Raw genomic sequence first — 21,625 nt, 5'->3', positions numbered from 1 at the left:
ATCCTATCACTGGAAATTGAGTGGATGCCCATCAGTAGGGAATGACTGAATAAGTTATGGCATATGAATGTAATGGAACATTATTGTTTTATAAGAAAAGATGAGCAGGCTGATTTCAGAAAAGCCCAGAAAGACTTAAATGAACTGATGCTAAGTGAGGTAATTAGAAACAGAGAACATTGTATACAGAAACACAACTGTGTGATGGATCTGGCTCTTTCAACAATGAGATGATCAAAGCAATTCCAATATTGTGATTTGTGATAAGACTATGAAAACTGAATATGGATCACAGGATAGTATTTTCAACCTTTTTGTTGTTTATTTGTTTGTTTCCCCCACCCACCTTTTCATCTGATTTTTCTGTGCAAATAGATTTAGAAGAATTGCGCATGTTTAACCTTTGTTCAATTGCTAGTTGTTCAAGGGAAGGGCAAAGTAAGGAGGGAGGGAGAAAATTTTGGAGCACCAGGTTCTGCGGGGGTGAATGATGAAAACTATCTTTGCATGTATTTTGAAAAATAAAAGCTATTAACAAATAAAGTACCCTATATCAATCAAAACATTCTCTACTTGACGGCAATCCCCTCAATGTTTTGCCACTACTAAAAGAGCTGTTATAAATATACATACAGAGCCCTTTTCCTCTTTGTTTGATCTCTTTGTAATAAAGACCTAGTAATGTCAAAAGTTATAAGTTATGCAGAGTTTTACAACCCTCTAAGTATAGTCCCTATTTTTTTTCATATCCCCTTTATAGAGCTTTTAATAACAAACATTAAGATTTTATATTTGATCTTAAGAGTGCCACTAAAATTTATTAGGAATTTATTTCCTAAAGGGAAACATTACATATGTACAAAACAATGCATGTGTGTGTGTATGTATATGTATGTATGTATGTATGTCTCTCTTCCCTCTAATTGTCTCTCCCCCAGGGTAAAAATTGAGGGAAAGCAATAACAATCAAGGGTTCAAGAAAGGATCTTACCTAAAGTCAGGAAGTGGAGATGATGGGGGAAAATAATCCAGGTATAGAGAACAACCAATGAAAATGTCCAGTTAGGAGATAAGCGATAGAGTGCCTTCTTCATAGAATAGCAAGAAAGAGAAGGTCAAGAGAGGTGAGAGTCAAGAGTTAAGAACACTGGAAAGCATGAATGTTGGCTGGGAGAAATGTAATAAAAGATCTGAATGCCAAACATAATCTGACATTTCATTCTGGAAAAGAGAGAGAGCCATTGGAGTATAGTGAATAACTGTGTGACATCGTCAGGCTTGTTCTTTAGAATAATCACTGCCAGCAAATTAAGAGGAAAGACACCTGTGACAGAAACAAATCAGCAAGTTATTGCAATACTCTAGGCAGGCTAAAGATGATGAGAACCTGCACCAGAGAAGAAAGAGAAAGGGACATATACTAGCGATATTGTGGCCTTGGCAACAGAGGAAACATGGCTGTGGAGTGAGGAAGTTGTAAAAGGGTATGTGGAATCAAGAAAGACAACTACTTGGCAAAAAACTAATTGATTGGAGATTAAAAGATGGCGGAAATCTTGCCAGTGAGGAGATTTGGGGAAAGATAAAAGATGAGCTCAGTTGAATTTGATATGTCTAGGACATATTCAAAATATGCAACAGGCAGTTGGAAAGATATGGTCAGCAAAAAGGTTAAGAGCTAGAGATATAAACTTAAAAACCATCAGCATAAGAATATAACAATCTTTGTGAGCTAATAAGATCATCAAAATACACAGAGAGAAGATAAAAAGTTCTAGTGTAGACCTGTGGGGAATACCCTGGGTAGGCATTACCTGAACATCAAAGGAGAATAAGAAGGGACAAAGTATTGTCTATATACAATATAGAAGAATACAATATTGTCATAAAAACCTAGAGAAGAACATATCAAGAAGAGCATAATCAGAAAGAACAAGAAGGATGAGGATTGAGAAATCACCTTTGATTTAGCAATTAAAAGATTATTGGTAACTTTGAAGATAACAGCTTGGATTGATTGAATGAGGATAGAAGTTAAGAAGAAAATAAGAGAATAGGAATTGGAGAAAACTATTGTAGAAGATCTTTTCAACAATGTTATAAACACAAAGAGAATAAATAAAGGATTTTTGAAGTTGAGGAAACCGTGAGCAGAAAGTAGAGAAATATACCATAAAGGAGACTGAAGATAAATTAAAGAGCAAGGATAATAGAGTGGTCCATCTATAGGAGAAAATGGGGGTTTGCCCTGCCAAAGAGAAAAACTACCTCTTAGTGTGAACGTGAAGAGGCAGAAGGCATATGGGTGATGAGAAAAGAAGAAAAGGAGGGAAGGGGGAAGAAGTTTTTGAGAGATTATTGTGCTTAGTCAATTAGGGGAGTATAAAGACCAGAATGCTGCAACGAGAACCCTATTAAAGTTATATAGTAGGTGTAAGCAGCATATTTGTGATTTTCTCCATTTTCAGTAATACTTACATAGGAGTGAAGGAAGTGATTCAAGGCTGAAGTGTGGCATAACAAGATTGGCAATATCAGTAAAGGGCTTAAGAGGACAAGCCAATGTATAGCTGAACTGGTTCACAAAGGGGCAAGACTGGGAAGTACAGGGACAGGGACAATGGCATGAGAAAGAACTAGATGGCTAAGGTAAGGAGGGAGATTGAAATATTGCAATATGCAATAATAGGTAAAATAACACTTCACTGTGATTAGTTAAAGGACTTTCTTTAACATGTTCTTTAACATGACAGTCACTTATTTGCAGGCAAATCAAGGGTATGGCTCTGTCTGTGAATATTTGATTTGGGGTTCAGGTTTTTCAATAATCTTTCCTTCTTTGAGAATCATTGAATCATTATCAACCACTCAAATAAAATTCAGCTTCTTGATGGAGTCTTTTTAGTATTTTGTGGAGATCACTGAGGACAATTGAAGAAATGCCATTTCTCTCCTATCCTTGCAAACTGGCTAGTCTAGAGCATGAAGAGAAAGTGATTCTCTGAAGAGGCCAATTAGGAGACTGGTGCTAGATGGAATGATGTCAATGACCCTGTTCAAAGGGAGAGAGGAGAATCAATCACATGACTCTTGATCATCTATGTATAGGAAGTCCAACTTAGCAAAATGTTATCTCTCTGATCTCTTATGAGCAAGAAAAAGGCAACCTAGAACATCAGACACAAATAGAAATAATCCTTGATCTTAAATTTAAGAGAGAACACCATAGAAATAAAAGAGCAACTGAAGAAATTGAAGACATAAAATGTGGAACAGATTATGTGGGGCAGTAAGAGAGGATAGTTAAGATGGAAGGGGTAGGAGAGCAGAGAAAGAAATATACCTGTCTTCAAATACTTCTAAGGCTTTCATACATCGCAGAACAGAAATTAAGAAGGTGGAAGGTCATAATAAAAGCATGAGGATACAGAGATACAAATTTCAGTTTGATGTTAAGTAAAAATATTCCTGATAATTAGAGCTGTCCAAAAGAAATTAAATTTGAATTTATTCAATGGCTAACTGAATTTAGCTAACATGGTTAGCTAATGGCTAACAGGTTCCCCGTTAAAGAAAGTACTCAAGTAAGTGGTTATCTACCCACCAACATTTTGGTAAGTGGTAATTCCTATTCAGTTCTAAGTTAGAAGCCATGACTTCTGAGATCTCTTCCAATTAAGATTCTGTACAGTCTTATATTATCAGTCTTTTTCTTGTTTCTAAATAACACTTAATGATGAATGACAAGTTACTAGCAAGGATTGAGTATACCTAACAAGATATGCTAATACACTTCCCTAAATTTTTTTTTAGAACTTAAATAGGGTGGGGTGTGTATGCGTGTGTGTCCATCTACAAAGATGCTACAGATAGTTATTATAGATCTAGGATGAAAAACAGCAGAAAATCAATAGTAGGAGTTAAAAATGCAAGAAAAGAGTCAGCAATAACACAAGTACCTACTGTGCAACATAGTAGCAACAATTCAAACTAGAGGCTTCCATCTAAGAATGCAAATTCGACCTTATAGGTAAAATGCAACAGCTAGAGGGCAGAGCTTGAAATCCAGAAGACCTAGTATTGAAACATTTACTAGCTATGTGATCCTAAGCAAATAGCAATCTCTGCTTCGTTTCTTCAACTGTACCACCACCTACCTCATAGGATTACTGTGAAAATCAAATGAAATAATATACGTAAAGCATTTAGTTTAGCACAGTACCTGGTACACACTAGATAAATGCTTAATTTTTTCCTAATTATCTATCTAGAGATATGAGATTCATGATGGGTCTCATCAATCCTAAAAAAAGTAGAATAGATTAAAGAAAAGAAGGCAGAGGAGAGCACTGTACACCAAGAAAATGAGATAATCCAAGAAAAGAGAAAGAATGACACAGAAAATCTGGGTGACAGGTGATGAAGACAGAAAAAAATATGCCATCAGAATTATCAAAGAATCTCAATTCAATTCAATAATAAAGAAAAAAATTAAAATAGTTCTCTCCTTCATAGTTCAATTTTCTTGGAGTTAGGGAGAAAGAGGAAAAAAGCACACATAAATAAGTAAATATCAAATACATACATATTAAATTCCAAGAACAGGTAGGAGAGAAAGGAAAGAAAATAGAAAGTGTGCTTACAAAACTTCTCAGTAAAGGCTTTAAATGTCAAATAGAGAAGTTTGCATTTTCTATACAGTAGGAGCTACAGGAGTTTCTTAATGTGATTAAATTTGATAATCAAATGGGGAGGGTGAGGGGTGAGAGGGGTGTGTGTGTGTGTATGTGTGTGTGTGTGTGTGTGTGTGTGTGAAGAAAGATTATGAAACATGATGGGATTATTTGAAGGATGCTTATCTGGATAAGCCCTAAAATCACAGGAATTAGCAGTACTGCCAGATCAATAACCTTGCAGCCTATTTCTACTTCAGCTTGTAAAAGTATCATATACAATTAAAAAAAAAAAAAAAAACCCAATAACTACCCAAAAAAAAAAAAAAAAAATTAGAGACCTGTAAACTATGTCCTCATGTTCAGCTACAACTACAGCTAACAAAGTCTTAACGTCAAATTCCTTTGTTCTTTGAAAGAGTTCAGAAATGGACATGATTTTATCAAAATAAATTATACTTTAGAAGATGCACTGCCGATTTACTTTTCCGCTGGCATCCAAAAGACCATTGGATTTACATATGACTTGCAGCTAAAAATCTTCTGTGGATATTATTTCTCCTTATAAAAACAAGCTCCATGCAATGGTTACTCTTAGCTCCTCTGCCTCCCTTTTTAAACACTACATAGTACTTAGCACAGCAGTACTTTGCAAATTGTAAACTCTTGATAAAACTTGGAAAAGAAACTTCAGTGGAGTATCCAAGTTCTGTGTAGTTCAATATTTTTAATCAACACTTCAATTCAAAACATATTTACAAGACACAAAGTCAAGACTCAAAAGGACTGTCTGTGGTAAGTTAGGACATTGGCCCATGGGATAAAAGGAATTTATATTTGGGATTAAAAAACAAACAAAACAAAACACCCAACCAATAACAAATCTTCAGAAATCCAGGATGGAAAAGGAATGGGCTAGATGTTGTAGTTTTTCTTTCAAAAGTTTCTTAGTGGATTGCAAGCTCAATCTCATACAATGGCAAGATGATATGACAAGCAAAAAAGATCAGTCTTGGGTTGATTCAAGAGAAAGTATAGCTTTCACAAATACACAAAGATCTTACTGTATTTTATCCAGCTCAAAGTATATATAGATCACTATGTTCACATTTATGGGGCACATTCTAGAAAGGATATATGTAGAAAGTATCCAAAGGAAGTAAACCAGAACTATCAAGAGCCTTGAATGATGGTTCATGTGGATAACTTTTAGGTTTCAATATTCCTCTACTTTTAAATTCCTTAAAAGATCCTACTAAAGTTATTAAAGTTGCAGCATTTGAGAACTATAAATTATGTAAACTGCTACCTTGAAAATACTCCTATATATTTTAGAGGCAACAAGACATATGAATCTGAATTGGTCATAACAAAAGGGAGGAAGGAACTGATTGATAACTAACATTCAGTATATTCACACTATGCTAAATATTTTACTTCATTTTTGTCATTTGATCCTAGAAACAAACTCAGGAAGCAGATGTTATTAATATTCTCTTTTTGCAGATGAGAAAACTGAGGTTAAGATACTTGCTGGGATCACATAGCTAGAGACTAGATTTTTTTAAATTCAGGTCTCCCAGACTCTAAAACAAGTGTTCTATCCACTGTGTCACCTACATTGAACAGAGTAAGCACTCAATAAAAGTAGACTGCCTGAAGAGTATTACACGTTTTCAACAAATCTCTTATTAATGAAATATAATTTAATACAAGCATGTATTAAGGGTATCATATTTAACAAAACAGGAATTTCTTCTAAAGAAACCTAATCAAACTTCAGGAAAAGAATTATATCCAACTGTTATTGAATTTAATGTCATTACTTTAAAAGAAAAACAGAAAACATAGTTAATCCTGAGCTTTTCAATAACCACCAAATTTCTCAAGACAGTTAAAAGGTGAAATCGCAAAAGTACCAAGTTATTGGAGTACTGCTATTATTGTTTGTTGATAATTTAAAGAAAGAAAGGTATATAATTTAGCATGACAAATCAGGAGACATCTGTTAGAATCCAAATTCTGCCACTTGTTATATGTAATTAGGGGCAAATTATTTAGTCCCGCTAAGCTTCATTTCACTCTTCTATAAAAAAATGTTCATTGTGGCTCTACCTAGCTCACAGAGATGCTTTAAGGGAAAGCATTTCAAGTTTTGTCAGACTCAAAGCACCATATGAATGAGGATCACTTTCTAAAGATCATTCAATACTTCTATGACTTCTTTAACATATACAATCATGTACAGGTTGGGTTTGAAAAGCATATTTGAAATAGGATATTTGAAATTTGAGGTATATTTTCCCCATAGAAATATTCTAAATTACAGTTATGATCCTAGGCTAGGTCACAAAAAACTTATTTAAAACGTCATAACATAGTAGTACCTAAAAGAACTTAATTAGCAAAAGTATCAACAAGAAAATGTTCTTTCAGTACTAAGGGCAAGGAGGTAGAAAAGAAGGAAATAAAAAATCCATGAACTTATTATCTCTTGGGTGAATATTCTCCAAAGACAGTGGGGTTCCTTTTTCAATGTTATCACTTGCTACTTTTTTTTAAAACTATTATACTATCTCTCCCACATTTCTATCTGTAAAATTAATGCATAATTTTTGCTTTCTGTTCCATAGTGTCCACAGACAATTATAATCTATTGTTGGGACTGTTAGGAAAACACAAGGAGAAATAAAGATTCTATACTTATAGAATAGAAACTTACAGGTTCTTTTTTCCCTTAATATCTCCCTCCATATTATCCCAGGAAATAAAAAAATTAAAGCGGATAATATTAAGTCTTTGCATTGAAAGCTTTATATTTTCCCTAGGAATAAAGAATCTCTGAGCAATAAGGACAATATAACCAAATATAGGTCTTAGAAAAGAAAATTGGAAGGATAGCAATCATCTGATGATACTGTCCTGTTACAAAATTTTATAGAGTCCAGAATAATGAGTGATAGCAAATAAAGATCAGCACGAGAGTCAGGAAGACCCCCTGAAATATACTAGCTAAGTGATAATGGGTCACTCAACCTCTCACTAGCTAAACCAAGTTTCTAAATGTATAAATTACAGATAAATGAATCTTTTCTGACTTGCAGCAATATCATTTCTACACCAAGAGATCTCTATACCAATTAAAATAGACCCCAATAATTCTCATTCCCATGAATATATAGGCAGACTGCAACACTAGATTTTTCAACACCAAATCAAGTTGGATATAGCTCTCCATACAAGTTAGCAGTATAAAAGAGAAAGTTAATTTTCCATTTTTTGTTTAATGTTGTGTTGCTCCAGGATGGTAGTGAGAACAATTTAGACCATGACAACAAGCATATTTTGTTACAGCAGGAATTCTATAACAGCAAGTGGTCAGGTATAATACTTTAAAAAAAAAGACTATCTTACAGCTAACATTAAGTTCAGGAAAATCTTCCACCAAAACAAGACCCATCCTAACTCTGACTTAGTAATTTATATTGCCTTAGTCACAGAGCTAGTATTAAGGGCAGATTTCTAACCCAATTCAATTCAAAAGGCATATAAGCAATGTCTATTAGGAATATGGAAAACTGAAAAGGAAGACTTGAGTTTAACGCTGATCCTTAACAAAAAAAGTATGTTCCTCACCAAATGTCTATTTAATGTCTTCCTACTATCTATAAAACCCCAGTTTCTTGAATTATGGTTCACTTCCCCATCATAACTGAATGTGGAGGTTGTGACATGATTTTTTTAATCAGTAAAAGTATGATTTGTATTACACACACACACACACACACACACACAAACACACTTGGGAATTATGTAAAAATTTCTCAGGGAAAAAGTGGGTTACAAGTGGAAAGTTTCAGAAACCTGAAAGCTTTAGCTATGCCTCTAGACTACAGTAACTTATTAACTTTAGTAACTCTCAGCCCATAAGCTACAGAGAGATGCCAGTCTACACTGCTATAAGTTCCTTCATCCCAGAGTTCCTTTTATCAATAAAATCAAAAATCTGGTTCCTAACTTTCTTTATTAGGCAGGAGGTACTATGTTAGGCACTGTACAACAAACAACAAAATGAAAAAGGTTTTGCCTCAAAGAACTCAAATTATCCTGGGGGATATATTATGTAAATAGCTCAATATAAAAATGATGATGTGAAAAGGAACTAGGACTAACAGGAACAAAGAGGCCTCATCTAAGAGATAGCCCATTAATTGAACCCTGAAGCAAGTTAGATGGTTTTTGCCTGGAGAATTTGTTTAAAAAAAAAAAAAAAAAAAAAAAAAGATGACAAATAGGAAATGCAGTGCAGACTTATGGAAATAACAGGTGACTTTGAGGATAGGTACCAGAAAAGAGAAAAAAATGAGACAACTGTTGGAATAAAAAAGTTTTTTTTTTTTTTGTTTTCTTTTGTCTTATGTAACTAAAATTATCTTTTATGGTATCCTCGATTGTGTGGTTGGGCATGAATTTCTCACCTAATTGAGGATTGTAAAAGACATACTCTTCATATCTAATTTTTTCGAAGTAGGTTCCCTGATAATTCAGATTGTTTTACCCTTTCTAAATGTCTCCCCAGGGCAGAACTACAAAAGGACCAAAGTTACTGGAAATGCATAGGATATGAAGAGAAGAAAGGTAAATAATGTGAAAACAGGAATATAGGGCTAGGACATAAAAGATACTGAAATGCCAAAAAGAAAATTTATATTTAATCCTAGAGAGCTATAGTTTAGGGGGGTCAAAGAAGGGAAAGAAGAAGGTTAACAAATAGACCTACAATATAGAAAATCACTTGGGCAGTTAAGTGAAGAATGAAAAGAATTTAAATGGGAAAAGACTAAAACAAGGAGTCACTTATTAGGCATTGCACCTGTCCAGGCAAAGAGATGATCAAGGCCTGAACTAGGGTATATAAGTAAAAAAAAATAAACAATATAATAATAATAGAAAGGAAAGGAAGGAGGGAAGGAGGAAAGGGGAGGAAGGGAGAAGTGAGGGAGGAAGGAAAAGAGGAAGGGAAGGGGGAGGGAGGGAGAGAGGAAAACAATGTAATTTTTTATTAAAAGACACATATGAAATGCATGGATATATGTAGAAGCAAGGGGGGAAAAACCCACCTAAATTTATTTCATGTGATAAGATTAACCTAAAAGTACTTGATTATGATCCTGAGTGTCACCAAGAATAAATAAAGAATAAAATGAAGAAAAAGGCAAACCACTCCAATTTCTTTGCCAAAAACCCAAATGGAGTCATGAAGAATTAAACATGAATGAAATGACTGAACAAAAATCACCAAGAAGAGAGTTTGGATTTATGTGCTTGCAAAATATGTGTTCCTAAGTCAAGGAATATATATATATATACACTATTTGAATATATATACATAAACCTCAAGTACAATAATTTCAATGCCATTGATGCTTTAAATACTTTAAACGACATGGCAGGTGATAAGAAATAATAGGACATGGACATAGCTAGGTGCAAAGGAAAACTTCAGATAGCAAATTCTAAGTTTAAGTTTCTTTCTAAGTAAATGACTATATCAGTTATCAGTTATTTCTCTGTGTTGATGAGGATATTACATGATAAAATCTAAATATGTAAAAATACTGGCAAATTTCATTTTTAATTTGGAAAAACAACAGTACAACTCACTAAAGTAATTTTCAAATGAAGTATGTGAACAAATACTTTTTCCCTAGTATATTACTAGAAATAACATTTTTCCTTCCTAGAGATCTATTCAGATATGTTCTACATCTACAATATATATTAACTTTGTTTTCCTAATATAACCCTCTGTGGACTAAACAATGGCAATTTATTTTTAACCACTGCAAACAGCACAGAAAAAATGTTATTTGAAATTTCTATAAATTACAACGAACCATAAATGTTAAATTGTAAAGAAGTGTGATAATCACTGATATACAAGGATGGACAGAAGCAGCTACACCCAAAGAAAGAACACTGGGAAATAAACATAAACTGCTTGCATTTTTCTTTTTCTTCCCGGGTTATTTATACCTTCTGAATCCAATTCTCCCTGTGTAACAAGAGAACTGTTCGGGTCTGCACACATAAATTGTATCTAGGATATACTGTAACCTATTTAACATGTAAAGGACTGCTTGCCATTTGGGGGAGGGGGTGGAAGGAGGGAGGGGAAAAATCGGAACAGAAGTGAGTGCAAGGGATAATGCTGTAAAAAATTACCCTGGCATGGATTCTGTCAATAAAAAGTTATTAAAAAAAAAAAAAAAGATAACCACTGATATAGGCAACTAAGTGGTACAGTGGATAGAGGCTCATTTTCCTGAGTTCAACTGCTCTTAATCACTTATTAGGTATCTTTGGCAAGTCAATTAGCCCATTTTGCATCTGTTTTCTCATGTATAAAATGAAGAAAAAGGCAAACCACTCCAGTATCTTTGCCAAAAGCCCAAATGGTGGTCATGAAGAATTGAACATGAGTGAAATGACTGAACAAAAATCACTTATGTGGGTCTTTTCTCACTGCACATTTTTTGGCTGTATGAAAATTTGTCCCTATTCTTTAGTCAACATAGGGAAATCAAAGAATTGGGCAGAAGGGTAAAGAAAAGACTTTCTTCTAGATTGGAATGAATACAAGGTCTTTAATAAAAACTTCCCAAAGAGGTAAAATATCAAACAAATTGTAGTATGTGTCTATAATAATCATTCCAATTCTCCTTATCTATGAACATAGCCTTATATAATCAATCAATAATAATGTAGAAGCATCCTGCAATTTCATTAAATAATATTTTAAAGGGTTGAATTAAAAATATTCATTCTGAAATTCAAAAAGGTATAGTTATAGAAACAGAGGAAGAACTTTGCTGTTTGTCCCAAATCATCAAAACTAAAAAACAAAACAAAATAAAAAACCCTATCTCCCTAGTAAATTATTCTACTGAGAAACAGGCAGTAAAAGAAACAGCTAAGAAAAAGAAAAGCATTGCGAGAACAAGTCTTAGTAAATTTAAAGAATAACCAATAAAAAGTTATGTCCAATTTTTCATGCACAATAATGTGCATGAATCACTATGATCTGCCATGTGAATTGTTTAAAATATTTTCCTTGATCTCTGTTTAAGCTCCCTACTTATATAGACAATGCATCGCTTTTAGTACAGAACTGTAAATCATAAAACTGTAAACATATCTATTATTTATTTGATTTATTAAGAAACAGCCAATTATTGAGTATTTTGCTCAGGAGTCACACAGCTAGTTTCTAAGGCTGGATTTGAACTCAGGTGTTGCTGACTCCAGGCTCAAAGCTCTCCACAGTACCACTTGCACAACTGCTAGGAATACCGAAAAGCCAAAAGTAGACACAGCTCAAGGCAGACAATGTGCAAATAGCTATGTGAAAATAGGTAATATATTAACATAAATTAAAAATATAATCTACAGCTCTATTATGTTAAATGTCCAACTGTATCTATGCCTTCCATTAAGGTTCTAGCACAATGTCTTACTGTACAGGAATGGTCCTTCAAGCAATGACAAACTGAAAAGGTTTTAAATAAATAAGTATGCAGAGATAGTCAATGTTGCTCTTATGTAAGGACAAGTACAGTTAAGTTCAGAAAGAATCTTCACCTAAGAATTAACAACAAATAATATTTCTTCATCACAATAATGAGCAATAAATGTATTGCAAATTGTGTCTTAAGGGAGTACCCCACAGATATCATGGATTCTTTAAAGAATTTAATAGTAAACCTATGCACTGTACATTAAATATGTTTCTAATAACAAAGTTTTTATTTTTTTTTTTTGGGGGGGGATGTTGTTTTGTTTTGTTTTGTTTTTGGAAGTTCAGCAGTGAATCTATATCAAATAATCTAGTAACCACACTGTGGATTTCTACTCACTCTAAAGGAAAATAGTTGAGAATTGTATAAAAATGTACCAAAATAGAAAAATAGTACCTTAAAAAGGAAATGAACATGTTGTACAATGACAATGATTTGGCAGTCTTCAAATGTTTGGGAAAAAAAGACATCTTTCATATCATAGAGTATATGTAAATACTCAAGAACTTTGATTTCATCATTAGAATGAGCTTATCTTCCACCAAGGAGTCCAAGAAGCATAACTTAATACTATTTTATAGCAATTTATAATCAAAATAATTTTTTCAAGCTCTGCTCCATTCCATCATTATAATGTTTAAGTGAAAATGGGTTCCTAAAAGCCATTCCAGAGAAGTATATAGTAAGGATGAATTTGAATAAACTATTTAGCAATGGGATATTATATAAGAATCAATTAGGCCAGATTTAGAGCAGGCCTTCTTCAGCTTCCTACCTATAACCCCTATTCATATGAGAAATTTGCCTACAAACCCAGGTGTGATAGCAAAGCAACTGTTTAAGAAACTGAAATTTAGATAATTCATATCCACTAAATTAACATCAAGGTGAAGAAACCTTGTTCTGTGGTCACAGTAATTCACGGACTAAACTATGACATGAAAGGACTATAAGAGTATTCATAATAAAAAAAAAAAAAGATGCATTTCTTTTGAAATGCAACTATATGCATAATGATTTTTTTCCCCCTAGAAAAGATCACCCATAAGTTTGAAGATGTCCAGAAAGATAATTTAGAATAGTCCCCTCCTCTCCCTGTCCTATCCCCATTTTAAGCTGGGTCTTAAAGGACATAAGGATTTCAAAGGGTGGGATATTTATTCTAGATATATGGTTCATCACTGAGAAAGGATAAGGAGGATAGCTTGGCTAGAAGAAAGGACAAAAAGTCCTATACTATACTAAATTAGACCATATAGATGGGTTGGAGTCAGATAACAGAAAGGAAAGCAGGACAGTGAACTCTGTACTATATTTGGCATCTGAAAGATCACAGGCTTTGGAGTTAGGTGAACTGAATTCAAATTCAGATTATGCTATTTATTTTTTTTATTTTTTTTTATTTTATTTTTTTTATTTAAATTTTATTTTATTTAATAATAACTTTGTATTGACAGAATCCATGCCAGGATAATTTTTTTTTACAACATTATCCCTTGCACTCGCTTATGTTTCGTTTTTTTCCCCTCCCTCCCTCCACCCCCCCCCACCAAGATGGCAAGCAGTCCTATATATGTTAAATATGTTGCAGTATATCCTAGATACAATACATATTTGCAGAACCGAACAGTTCTCCGCTGCACAGGGAGAATTGGATTCAGAAGGTAAAAATAACTCGGGAAGAAAATCAAAAATGCAAATAGTTCACATTCATTTCCCAGTGTTCCTTCTTTGGGTGTAGCTGTTTCTGTCCATCATTTATCCATTGAAACTCAGTTAAGTCTCTGTCATAGAAATCCACTTGCATCAGAATACATCCTCATACAATATCGTTGTCGAAGTGTATAATGATCTCCTGGTTCTGCTCATCTCACTTAGCATCAGTCCATGTAGGTCTCTCCAAGCCTCTCTGTATTCATCCTGCTGGTCATTCCTTACAGAGCAATAATATTTCGTAACATTCATATACCACAATTTACCCAGCCATTCTCCAATTGATGGGCATCCATTCATTTTCCAGTTTCTATATGCTATTTATTTATTTATTTTTTAATAGCCTAGAATTGTAGGCGTGATTATTCTTTCTTTCTAAATGTTGGAACATTTGTCCTTTTCTAATCCTATGATACCTTTTCCTAAAAAAGACCACTAATGGCAGCTTGATAATCACATCTGTCAATATTTTTAATATCCCAGTACATAATTCATCTGGGTCAAGTGACTTGAAGTCATTCTGACCACTTCTTATCTCATCTCCTTACCTATTTTAGGTATTAATTCCCTATTAATCATTTTTGTTTTCACTTTTTAGTCCAAAGATTATTTCCCTTGGCAGAGAAAACAGAAACAAAGGAAAGAAATGAGTGGAGCAGTAGTGTTTTCTTTTCATGTCAATTAGTTCCTATCCCCTAACTTCCCAGTAATAGTTCTAGTCATTCTGATCTTCTTGACTTTAAAACTGCTTTAAAAATACATGCTATTTTGCTTAGATTTCTTTGCTACCTTCACTTAATTCTGAATTTTTGTACTTGTGAAAATTGTGCCCTTAGAAGACTATTTTTACTTACTTGTCTTTGCTTCCTAGATACAATAATCAAAATGCAAGAAAAATAAATGTGGAGATAAGAGGAAATATTCAATGAGATTGAAAGGTAAAGAATAACTCACTTTTAAGACCTCAAAATAATTTTCTTCCCATTCATCTGAAAGTAAAGCCTTTAGTATCTCAACAAAAAGTATGAAGTAAGAGAGACAAATAGAATGACTTGTATCTGGGTGATCATGTTTTATTTTGTTGTACAACTATGGGATATATGGGACAAGGGGACACGGACACACACACGGACACACACAGACACACAATCCAAAGCTACTTAATTCTTCTCATGATAAACTTGACAACAGAAGAATAATGTCTCAAACTCTAAACTAAACATTTTTGCATACACAATACATATTCTGATTAATTCTCCAGACTTGCAACTATAAACATAGCCACTAAAGTAAGTGATTATGAAGATAGTGAAGATGACTAAATCTTCATTCAAAATTATTTAAAGATTATTTTCTTTGACTAATTGAAAAATAAATGTTAAACCAGGAAGGTTCATATAGCAATCTTCCAAAAATGACCGTCACTTCAAAATATTTTACCCTTTATTGACTAATTTTACTAAAGGCCTTACATAGAATTATGTGCAATCAACTATTATTCATAAAAGGTCAAAATTAAGAAAGATTAAAAAAAGTATGAATGTGTGGGTATGTGTTTACCCACACCCATACAACACTCTCACTCTCATTCTCACTGACTCACTCTATTATTTCCATCCCTTTTCAAAGACTTACCTTCTTTTTATCTCTCATTGACCCTTTTCCTCGGACCATTATTTTGCATCCTGTTTCTGCCTCCAGTTGTTTAGCTGTTAGTCCTCTGGGCCCAAGGATTCTTCCAACAAAGTTAAACTGGAATACAAAAATTTTTCGTTTAAGCTTTTTGTTTTTCCATCTCATTCATAAAAAAAATTAGGAATTTTGCTATAAAGTCATGATTAAGAACAAAGCAAAATAACTCAAAAACCTTATAATTCTTCCTTTTAGGCTATCAGAAAATTGAAAAGGGAGAGGAAATCATTTTTATCCTTCAAAAATCCCTTGAGTCCATGACTAAGATAACACAGATTCTACTGTATTTCTGTTATTTTCTTCAAAGAAGATCATTTAATAATGAAGGAAAGGTTACAATCTATATCACAGAAATTACAGATCCTTGTAATACTGACATTTTAAAATAGTTGACCACGGGGCAATCAGGCAATAGGAAATACAAATAGAAAATAGTACAAATTTCCTATGTCTGGAAGGAGCTGACATTGAGATTTGAGAGGAGACTAAAATCCACAAAACAATTTATAAAACACTTAAGGGAGACTTCAAATACTTTACCATCATGGTACAGGACAATAGTGTATATAATAAATCACTGAGAAGTTATTGGGTAATAGTCAAAGAAGGCTTCATTGAGGATTATTCTTAAGGAAACAAAATCAGTAAAGTGATGTAACCAGGAGATAGAATGACAACATAAAATGAGGCAAGGGAATAGGAATAACTATCAAATGCAAAGCCACAAATGATCAATATGACTAAAGCATACAATAGCAGAACTTATTCAAAAGTACAGCTAATTTTAAAAGTTTAACCTTCTCCAAAAAGAAATATAAGCTGCTGAAAAGTTAGGAGTGGAAGGGGCAACATTAGAGATCATTATTCTCTATAAATTTGTTACATTGTCTCAGCTGGACCTTCACTCTAGCAAAATCTTTTTGCATTTCCTTACTAGATTAGTTTTACTTACATATACCAGCAGCTATTTCAAACCAGGGCATTAATTCTCTTAGCTCTACTCTCTCAGTTAAGAATGTGGACTCCTACAATAAAAACTGGAATCACTGCAGCTCCCATTTCCCAGTAACTCACATCTTCTATTATCTCCTCCTTCTTTCTCATATGAAGAAGTGTTCCTCTACTTGCCAACTTTGATTCTACCCTCTCCCCCACACTGTAATTTTTTTAACTCCTTTCTACTAAACAGTTCCATGTCTCCCACATCCTCAAAATTAACCTCACTATCATGGCTAGCTATTTATTCACTTTGTGGCTCTTCACCCCTTCTGGGATAATTTCCTATCTTTTGATACTTCCTTTTTCTTCTACTCAGAGGAGCTCTGAAACCTTCGGCAAGCTAATTTCTTTTCTTATTACAGTGAATTAGCTCTCTTGTTGACTGTGATCTCTTAATTGCCAAATGTAATTGCTTTTCCTCAAGCTTCACCTTTCTGAACCTAGACATTTCTTTATACTTTAATACTGTTTTCAAGATATCTGGATCATCACCTACATCTCTTGTCATTCTTTCTCAATCTCCTTTGCTGACTTCATTCAGATAACAATTAATAATGGGGTTTCTCACAAAGATTCTGTCCAGGATCCTCTCTTTTTCTCCCTCAATACTGTCTTTATTTGGTGATCTCATCATCTCCCTTATATTCAATGATCTACTTCTATTTATCTAGTCTTATTCCTCCTTAACTCCAGTGTTGCATCATAATCTACTTTTAAAATTTTTTAGATGGGCCTGAGATTTCTCGAACTCAACAAATCCAAAACAGAAATCATCCTATTTCCTCCCAAAATCTCTCTTCTTCTTAACTTTTATTGTTAGGGAACCACATCCTCTCGGTCCACACAAATTCTAATTCTTGATTTCCAAATCAAATTTATTCTATATACCATCTATTCAAATCATGTAATTTATAAAAATAACAAAGTCTACTACATGCCACTCTCATCTCTCCAGCAAGCTGGTATAGTTCTTTATCACCTCTCAACTGAAAGTCTTTTAATCAAATTTCCTGCCTTACACTTTTCCCTACTCTTAATTCATCCTCTCATCAGCTGCCAAAGTTATCTTCCCTAACGTACAGGTCATAAGTACTGCTCTCAATCTCCTAAACCACAGTATCAAATATATAAACCCTCTGTCTGGCATTTTAAAGCTCTTCATAACACAGCTTTCCAGTCTTCTTTTGGTTTCTACACCATCTCCCATTCTAAAATATAGATAACTACACTGGTATTCCGTATACATATATATTATCTCCTTTTTTCATTAGTTTTCTCCCTAGACTACAACATGCTCCCTTTTCACATGCTAGTTAATCAAATTCCCAAGATCTTTCCCAGTCTTCCACCACCTGAAATTTACACACACACACACACACACACACACACACACACACACACACACACACTCTCACTCATTTATATTGTAAATGAGTAATGCAAAGAAATAGAATAGGAAAGACAAGAGGTCTCCTCAGGAAAACTAAAGGTATCCAGGTAATATTTCTTGCAAAAATGGGCATGATAAAGGGGCAGAAATGGTAGGGACTTAATAGAAGTAGAAGAGCTTAAGAAGAGATGGAAAGAATACACAAAAGAACCATACAAGAAAGATCTCAACATCACAAACCACCACCATGTTGTGGTTACTGATTTAGAAGCAGATATCCTGGAAAATTAAGACCCTTGGAAATAGTGCTAACAATAAGATTAGAAGAGAAGATAGAATTCTAGCTGAGCTTAATCCTAAAAGATGGTGCTTTAAAGTACTGCATTCAATTAGCCAGCAGGCCACAGGACTAGAAAAGATCAGAATACAACTGAACACCAGAACAACAGATATGTTTCTTGTCTATATGTAGTCATTGTACTGGAATGCAAGATCCTGAGAGTAGGATACACATTTTTTATTTTCTTTGGAACTCCCATGACTTAACAAAAAGCCCGGCACATAGTAAGCATTTAATAAATGCTTATTGAGTAACCCATTTCCCAAAGCTTACTCTTGTGAACCCAATTTTAAATTCCCAATCAGACTTTCCCTTAAAATGTTTAATATGGAATATAGATGCTTATCTGTAATTACATTTCAAAGCAACAGCTATCACTTAAAACAACCATCACAATCACAACCACTCACCTCCCCACCATCATTACTTTAAGAATCTTTTTATTTCATTTAGCCATTATATTTTATAGCACAGACCAAGATAATCTGAGGTGCCCAAAGCAATGTACCTTTAGGCCTTTTCAAAGAAAAGAGAAAGGCATTTTCCTAAAACATTCAGAAACTGAGCATAGATGAAGGAGTGGATATATATAGGAAAATAAGGACAAATTGTAAACAGCCTTGAAATGCAGGTTGAGAGATTCCTAATTTATTTTCAACGCAATTGGGAACAACTTGAGGCTTTAAACCAAAGAAAAAAATCTTTAATATGGTGCTTGAGGAACACTAAAATGGGGTAAGTGAACTTTAAAGAAACAAACTGATATTTTATAGATCAATATAATTGGTTTCCCTTGTGATCCTACATGTTTTATTTTATTCATCTTATTCACTGTTTTGAGACAAGGCTCACAAATTTCACAAGTGACATAGGGATTCATGACCCAGAAGGGTCATGAAGCCCTAATGTTAAACAATACCAGAAATTATTCTTCTACAAAATGAGAATTAAAAATGTATGCCAAAGCCATGTCATTTTTAATTATCCACCTCATTGCTCTCTTTCATTAACCCCAACAATATAGATCTGATTTAATTTTTTAAATCTTTTTATTTAATGAAGTAAGCATTTAATACAAGTGTCAGGTCCCTTACCAAATAAGTTTCATTTTCTCCAAACACTGAATCTATTCCCATTATGAACTTAAACACTATAATCCTTCAAGGATTTTAAGATATTTTATAAATAAACATTTTCACTTGACCTTATACTCAGGGGTCGTCAAACTCCGGCCTGCAGGCCAGATGTTTAACCCCCTCACCCAGAGGGGTATGAAGTTTCTTTATTTAAAGGCCCACAAAACAAAGTTTTTGTTTTTGCTATAGTCCACCCCTCCAACAATCTGAGGGACAGTGAACTGGCTCCCTATTTAAAAAGTTTGAGGACCTCTGTGACTTTGTTCAGTAGATTATATAGCTTTGGTCACAATGATCTTATGGCAAAAGCCCTTCACACTGGTTAATCTCTTCTGGATGTTCTAAATTCAATCAAAATGAACTTAATTAATTTTAATTGTTAATTAATTCAGAAGAACAACAAAAGATCATAGATAAAGAGCAGGAAGGAATTTTAAAGAGTTCTTTGTTTTAAAATAAGTAAGCTAAGCTTTAAAGAAGTTAAGTAACTTTCCCAATGAGGTACATGGGTAATAAAGTCAGAGGTACAATTTGAATCTGTGTGGTTCAGAAATGGTGAAGGGTCACCATTTAATAAAAAAAAAAAAAAAAAGCTGGCGAGATCTCTAGAAGCAAAGTAAAATTTATATTAGGCTATTAGCCTAATATAATGAAAAGATATCTGGCTCTAATCAAAAGACCTGAGTTAAAGTAACCTCTCAATCTACACACATGTGGCTTTGGGCAACTCATTTCCTATGCCAGAGTTTCCTTTTCTATAAAAGGACAAGAGGGTCAAAATTAGATAGTCTCTCTGAGGATATTTCCAGCTCTACATCTGAGTTTCTACAAATTGTTATTAAAAATGAAATCACTTTAGTTTGGCACAATGAAAACCATAGACAGCTTCCAAAGATTACCTTTGCCTTTTCTAATTAAAAACCTAGTTTAAAATTTTACTAAAAATTAACATAATTACTAATTCTGAACTGGAGCTTCTAACTCCTTTAAAAAAAAGTAATGACTTAATTATGCTTTTTTTTAATGTTTTTTTTTTTTTTTTTTTTATGAATTCACCTCTGTAGAAAGCTCTTCCTCTACTACTAAAGTACTAGTAGAGCTTCTCTGCAACTTAAGAGCTTTAGAATTGTTTAGGGGAGCCCCGCAATGGTCAATTGTCTTCCCCAGGATTACATAGATCTCTGTGTGTCAACTCTGGACAGGAATTCTGCAATGCAGCCTCTGGACTATAATTACCAATTCTTTTTAAATTCATAGACCCTAGGTTTAAGAGTCCATGCTTTAATGTCTTGATGAAAAAATTACAAATTCTTTAGGATTTAAGAAATCTTGGCATTAAGAACTGAAAGATGCAAGGACTAAGTCCTAATTTATCTTTATTGCTCTGAAAAATGTTGACTTTCTAGTTCCAAGGTCATTCTTCTTGATAAAGAACAGAAGCTGGGAATTTTGATTTTCTCAGTCATCTGTAATCATTTGAAACCACCCTCCTAGGAAAATACTGCTATTCCTTTCTTATGAGAGTCAAATAATTGTTTTTCTCAATGTTTTTAAACTGCATCTGACTTGATTTTATTTAACCGAACACTATTCTTTCAAATCTCTTTCCTCACAAAACTTTAGGAAGAAAACTCTTTTTGTTCACAATAATCCATTATTGAACCAATGTGAGAAACAAGAGCAAATGAAATTAGGAAATACATTAAAAAGTTTATTTGGGCTGGGAGGTTTACAAAGCAACAATTTTTAAGAGTTCTGGTAAATATTCCATGATTAAGAAGCTACAGTAATAAAATTACTAGAACCTAGTATTAAAAGGATGGTTATTATTTGCCAAAAAAGTAAACAGGATTTGCTCCCAAACTAGGGAAGACTTAGAAATTGTCTTACCTTCTCTATAAAGGTTCTATTTGAAAAGGCTTGGAGTCATTATCTGTTTTGTGCACAATGTCTCCCATTTCTTTTGTCTACTGTAGCACATGGAATTAATGCTTTATGGCATTCCATCCAGAATCTCTATAGGTAAAATGCTATCTAATGGAAATGGAAGGTGAATTGTGAATAATCTGTAAATAAAGAGATCAGATAACCATACCAGGGAAAAC

The 21,625-nt window shown here is 33.6% G+C and overlaps 1 protein-coding gene across 6 annotated transcripts in view; it reads right to left on the bottom strand.

Annotated features, from left to right (window-relative positions):
* Positions 1-21,625, bottom strand: part of QKI (QKI, KH domain containing RNA binding) — a 177,153-nt gene that overhangs the window by 77,707 nt on the left and 77,821 nt on the right. For all 6 annotated transcript variants that reach the window (XM_051998075.1, XM_051998078.1, XM_051998077.1 and 3 more), the window contains exon 3: positions 15,599-15,715. In XM_051998075.1, the coding sequence (XP_051854035.1) occupies positions 15,599-15,715 (117 nt within the window). The remainder of the gene's footprint in view (positions 1-15,598; positions 15,716-21,625) is intronic.

The sequence above is a fragment of the Antechinus flavipes genome, chromosome 4, assembly GCF_016432865.1.
Source record: "Antechinus flavipes isolate AdamAnt ecotype Samford, QLD, Australia chromosome 4, AdamAnt_v2, whole genome shotgun sequence".
Taxonomy (NCBI): domain Eukaryota; kingdom Metazoa; phylum Chordata; class Mammalia; order Dasyuromorphia; family Dasyuridae; genus Antechinus; species Antechinus flavipes.
This window is presented reverse-complemented; position numbering and strand designations above follow the sequence as displayed.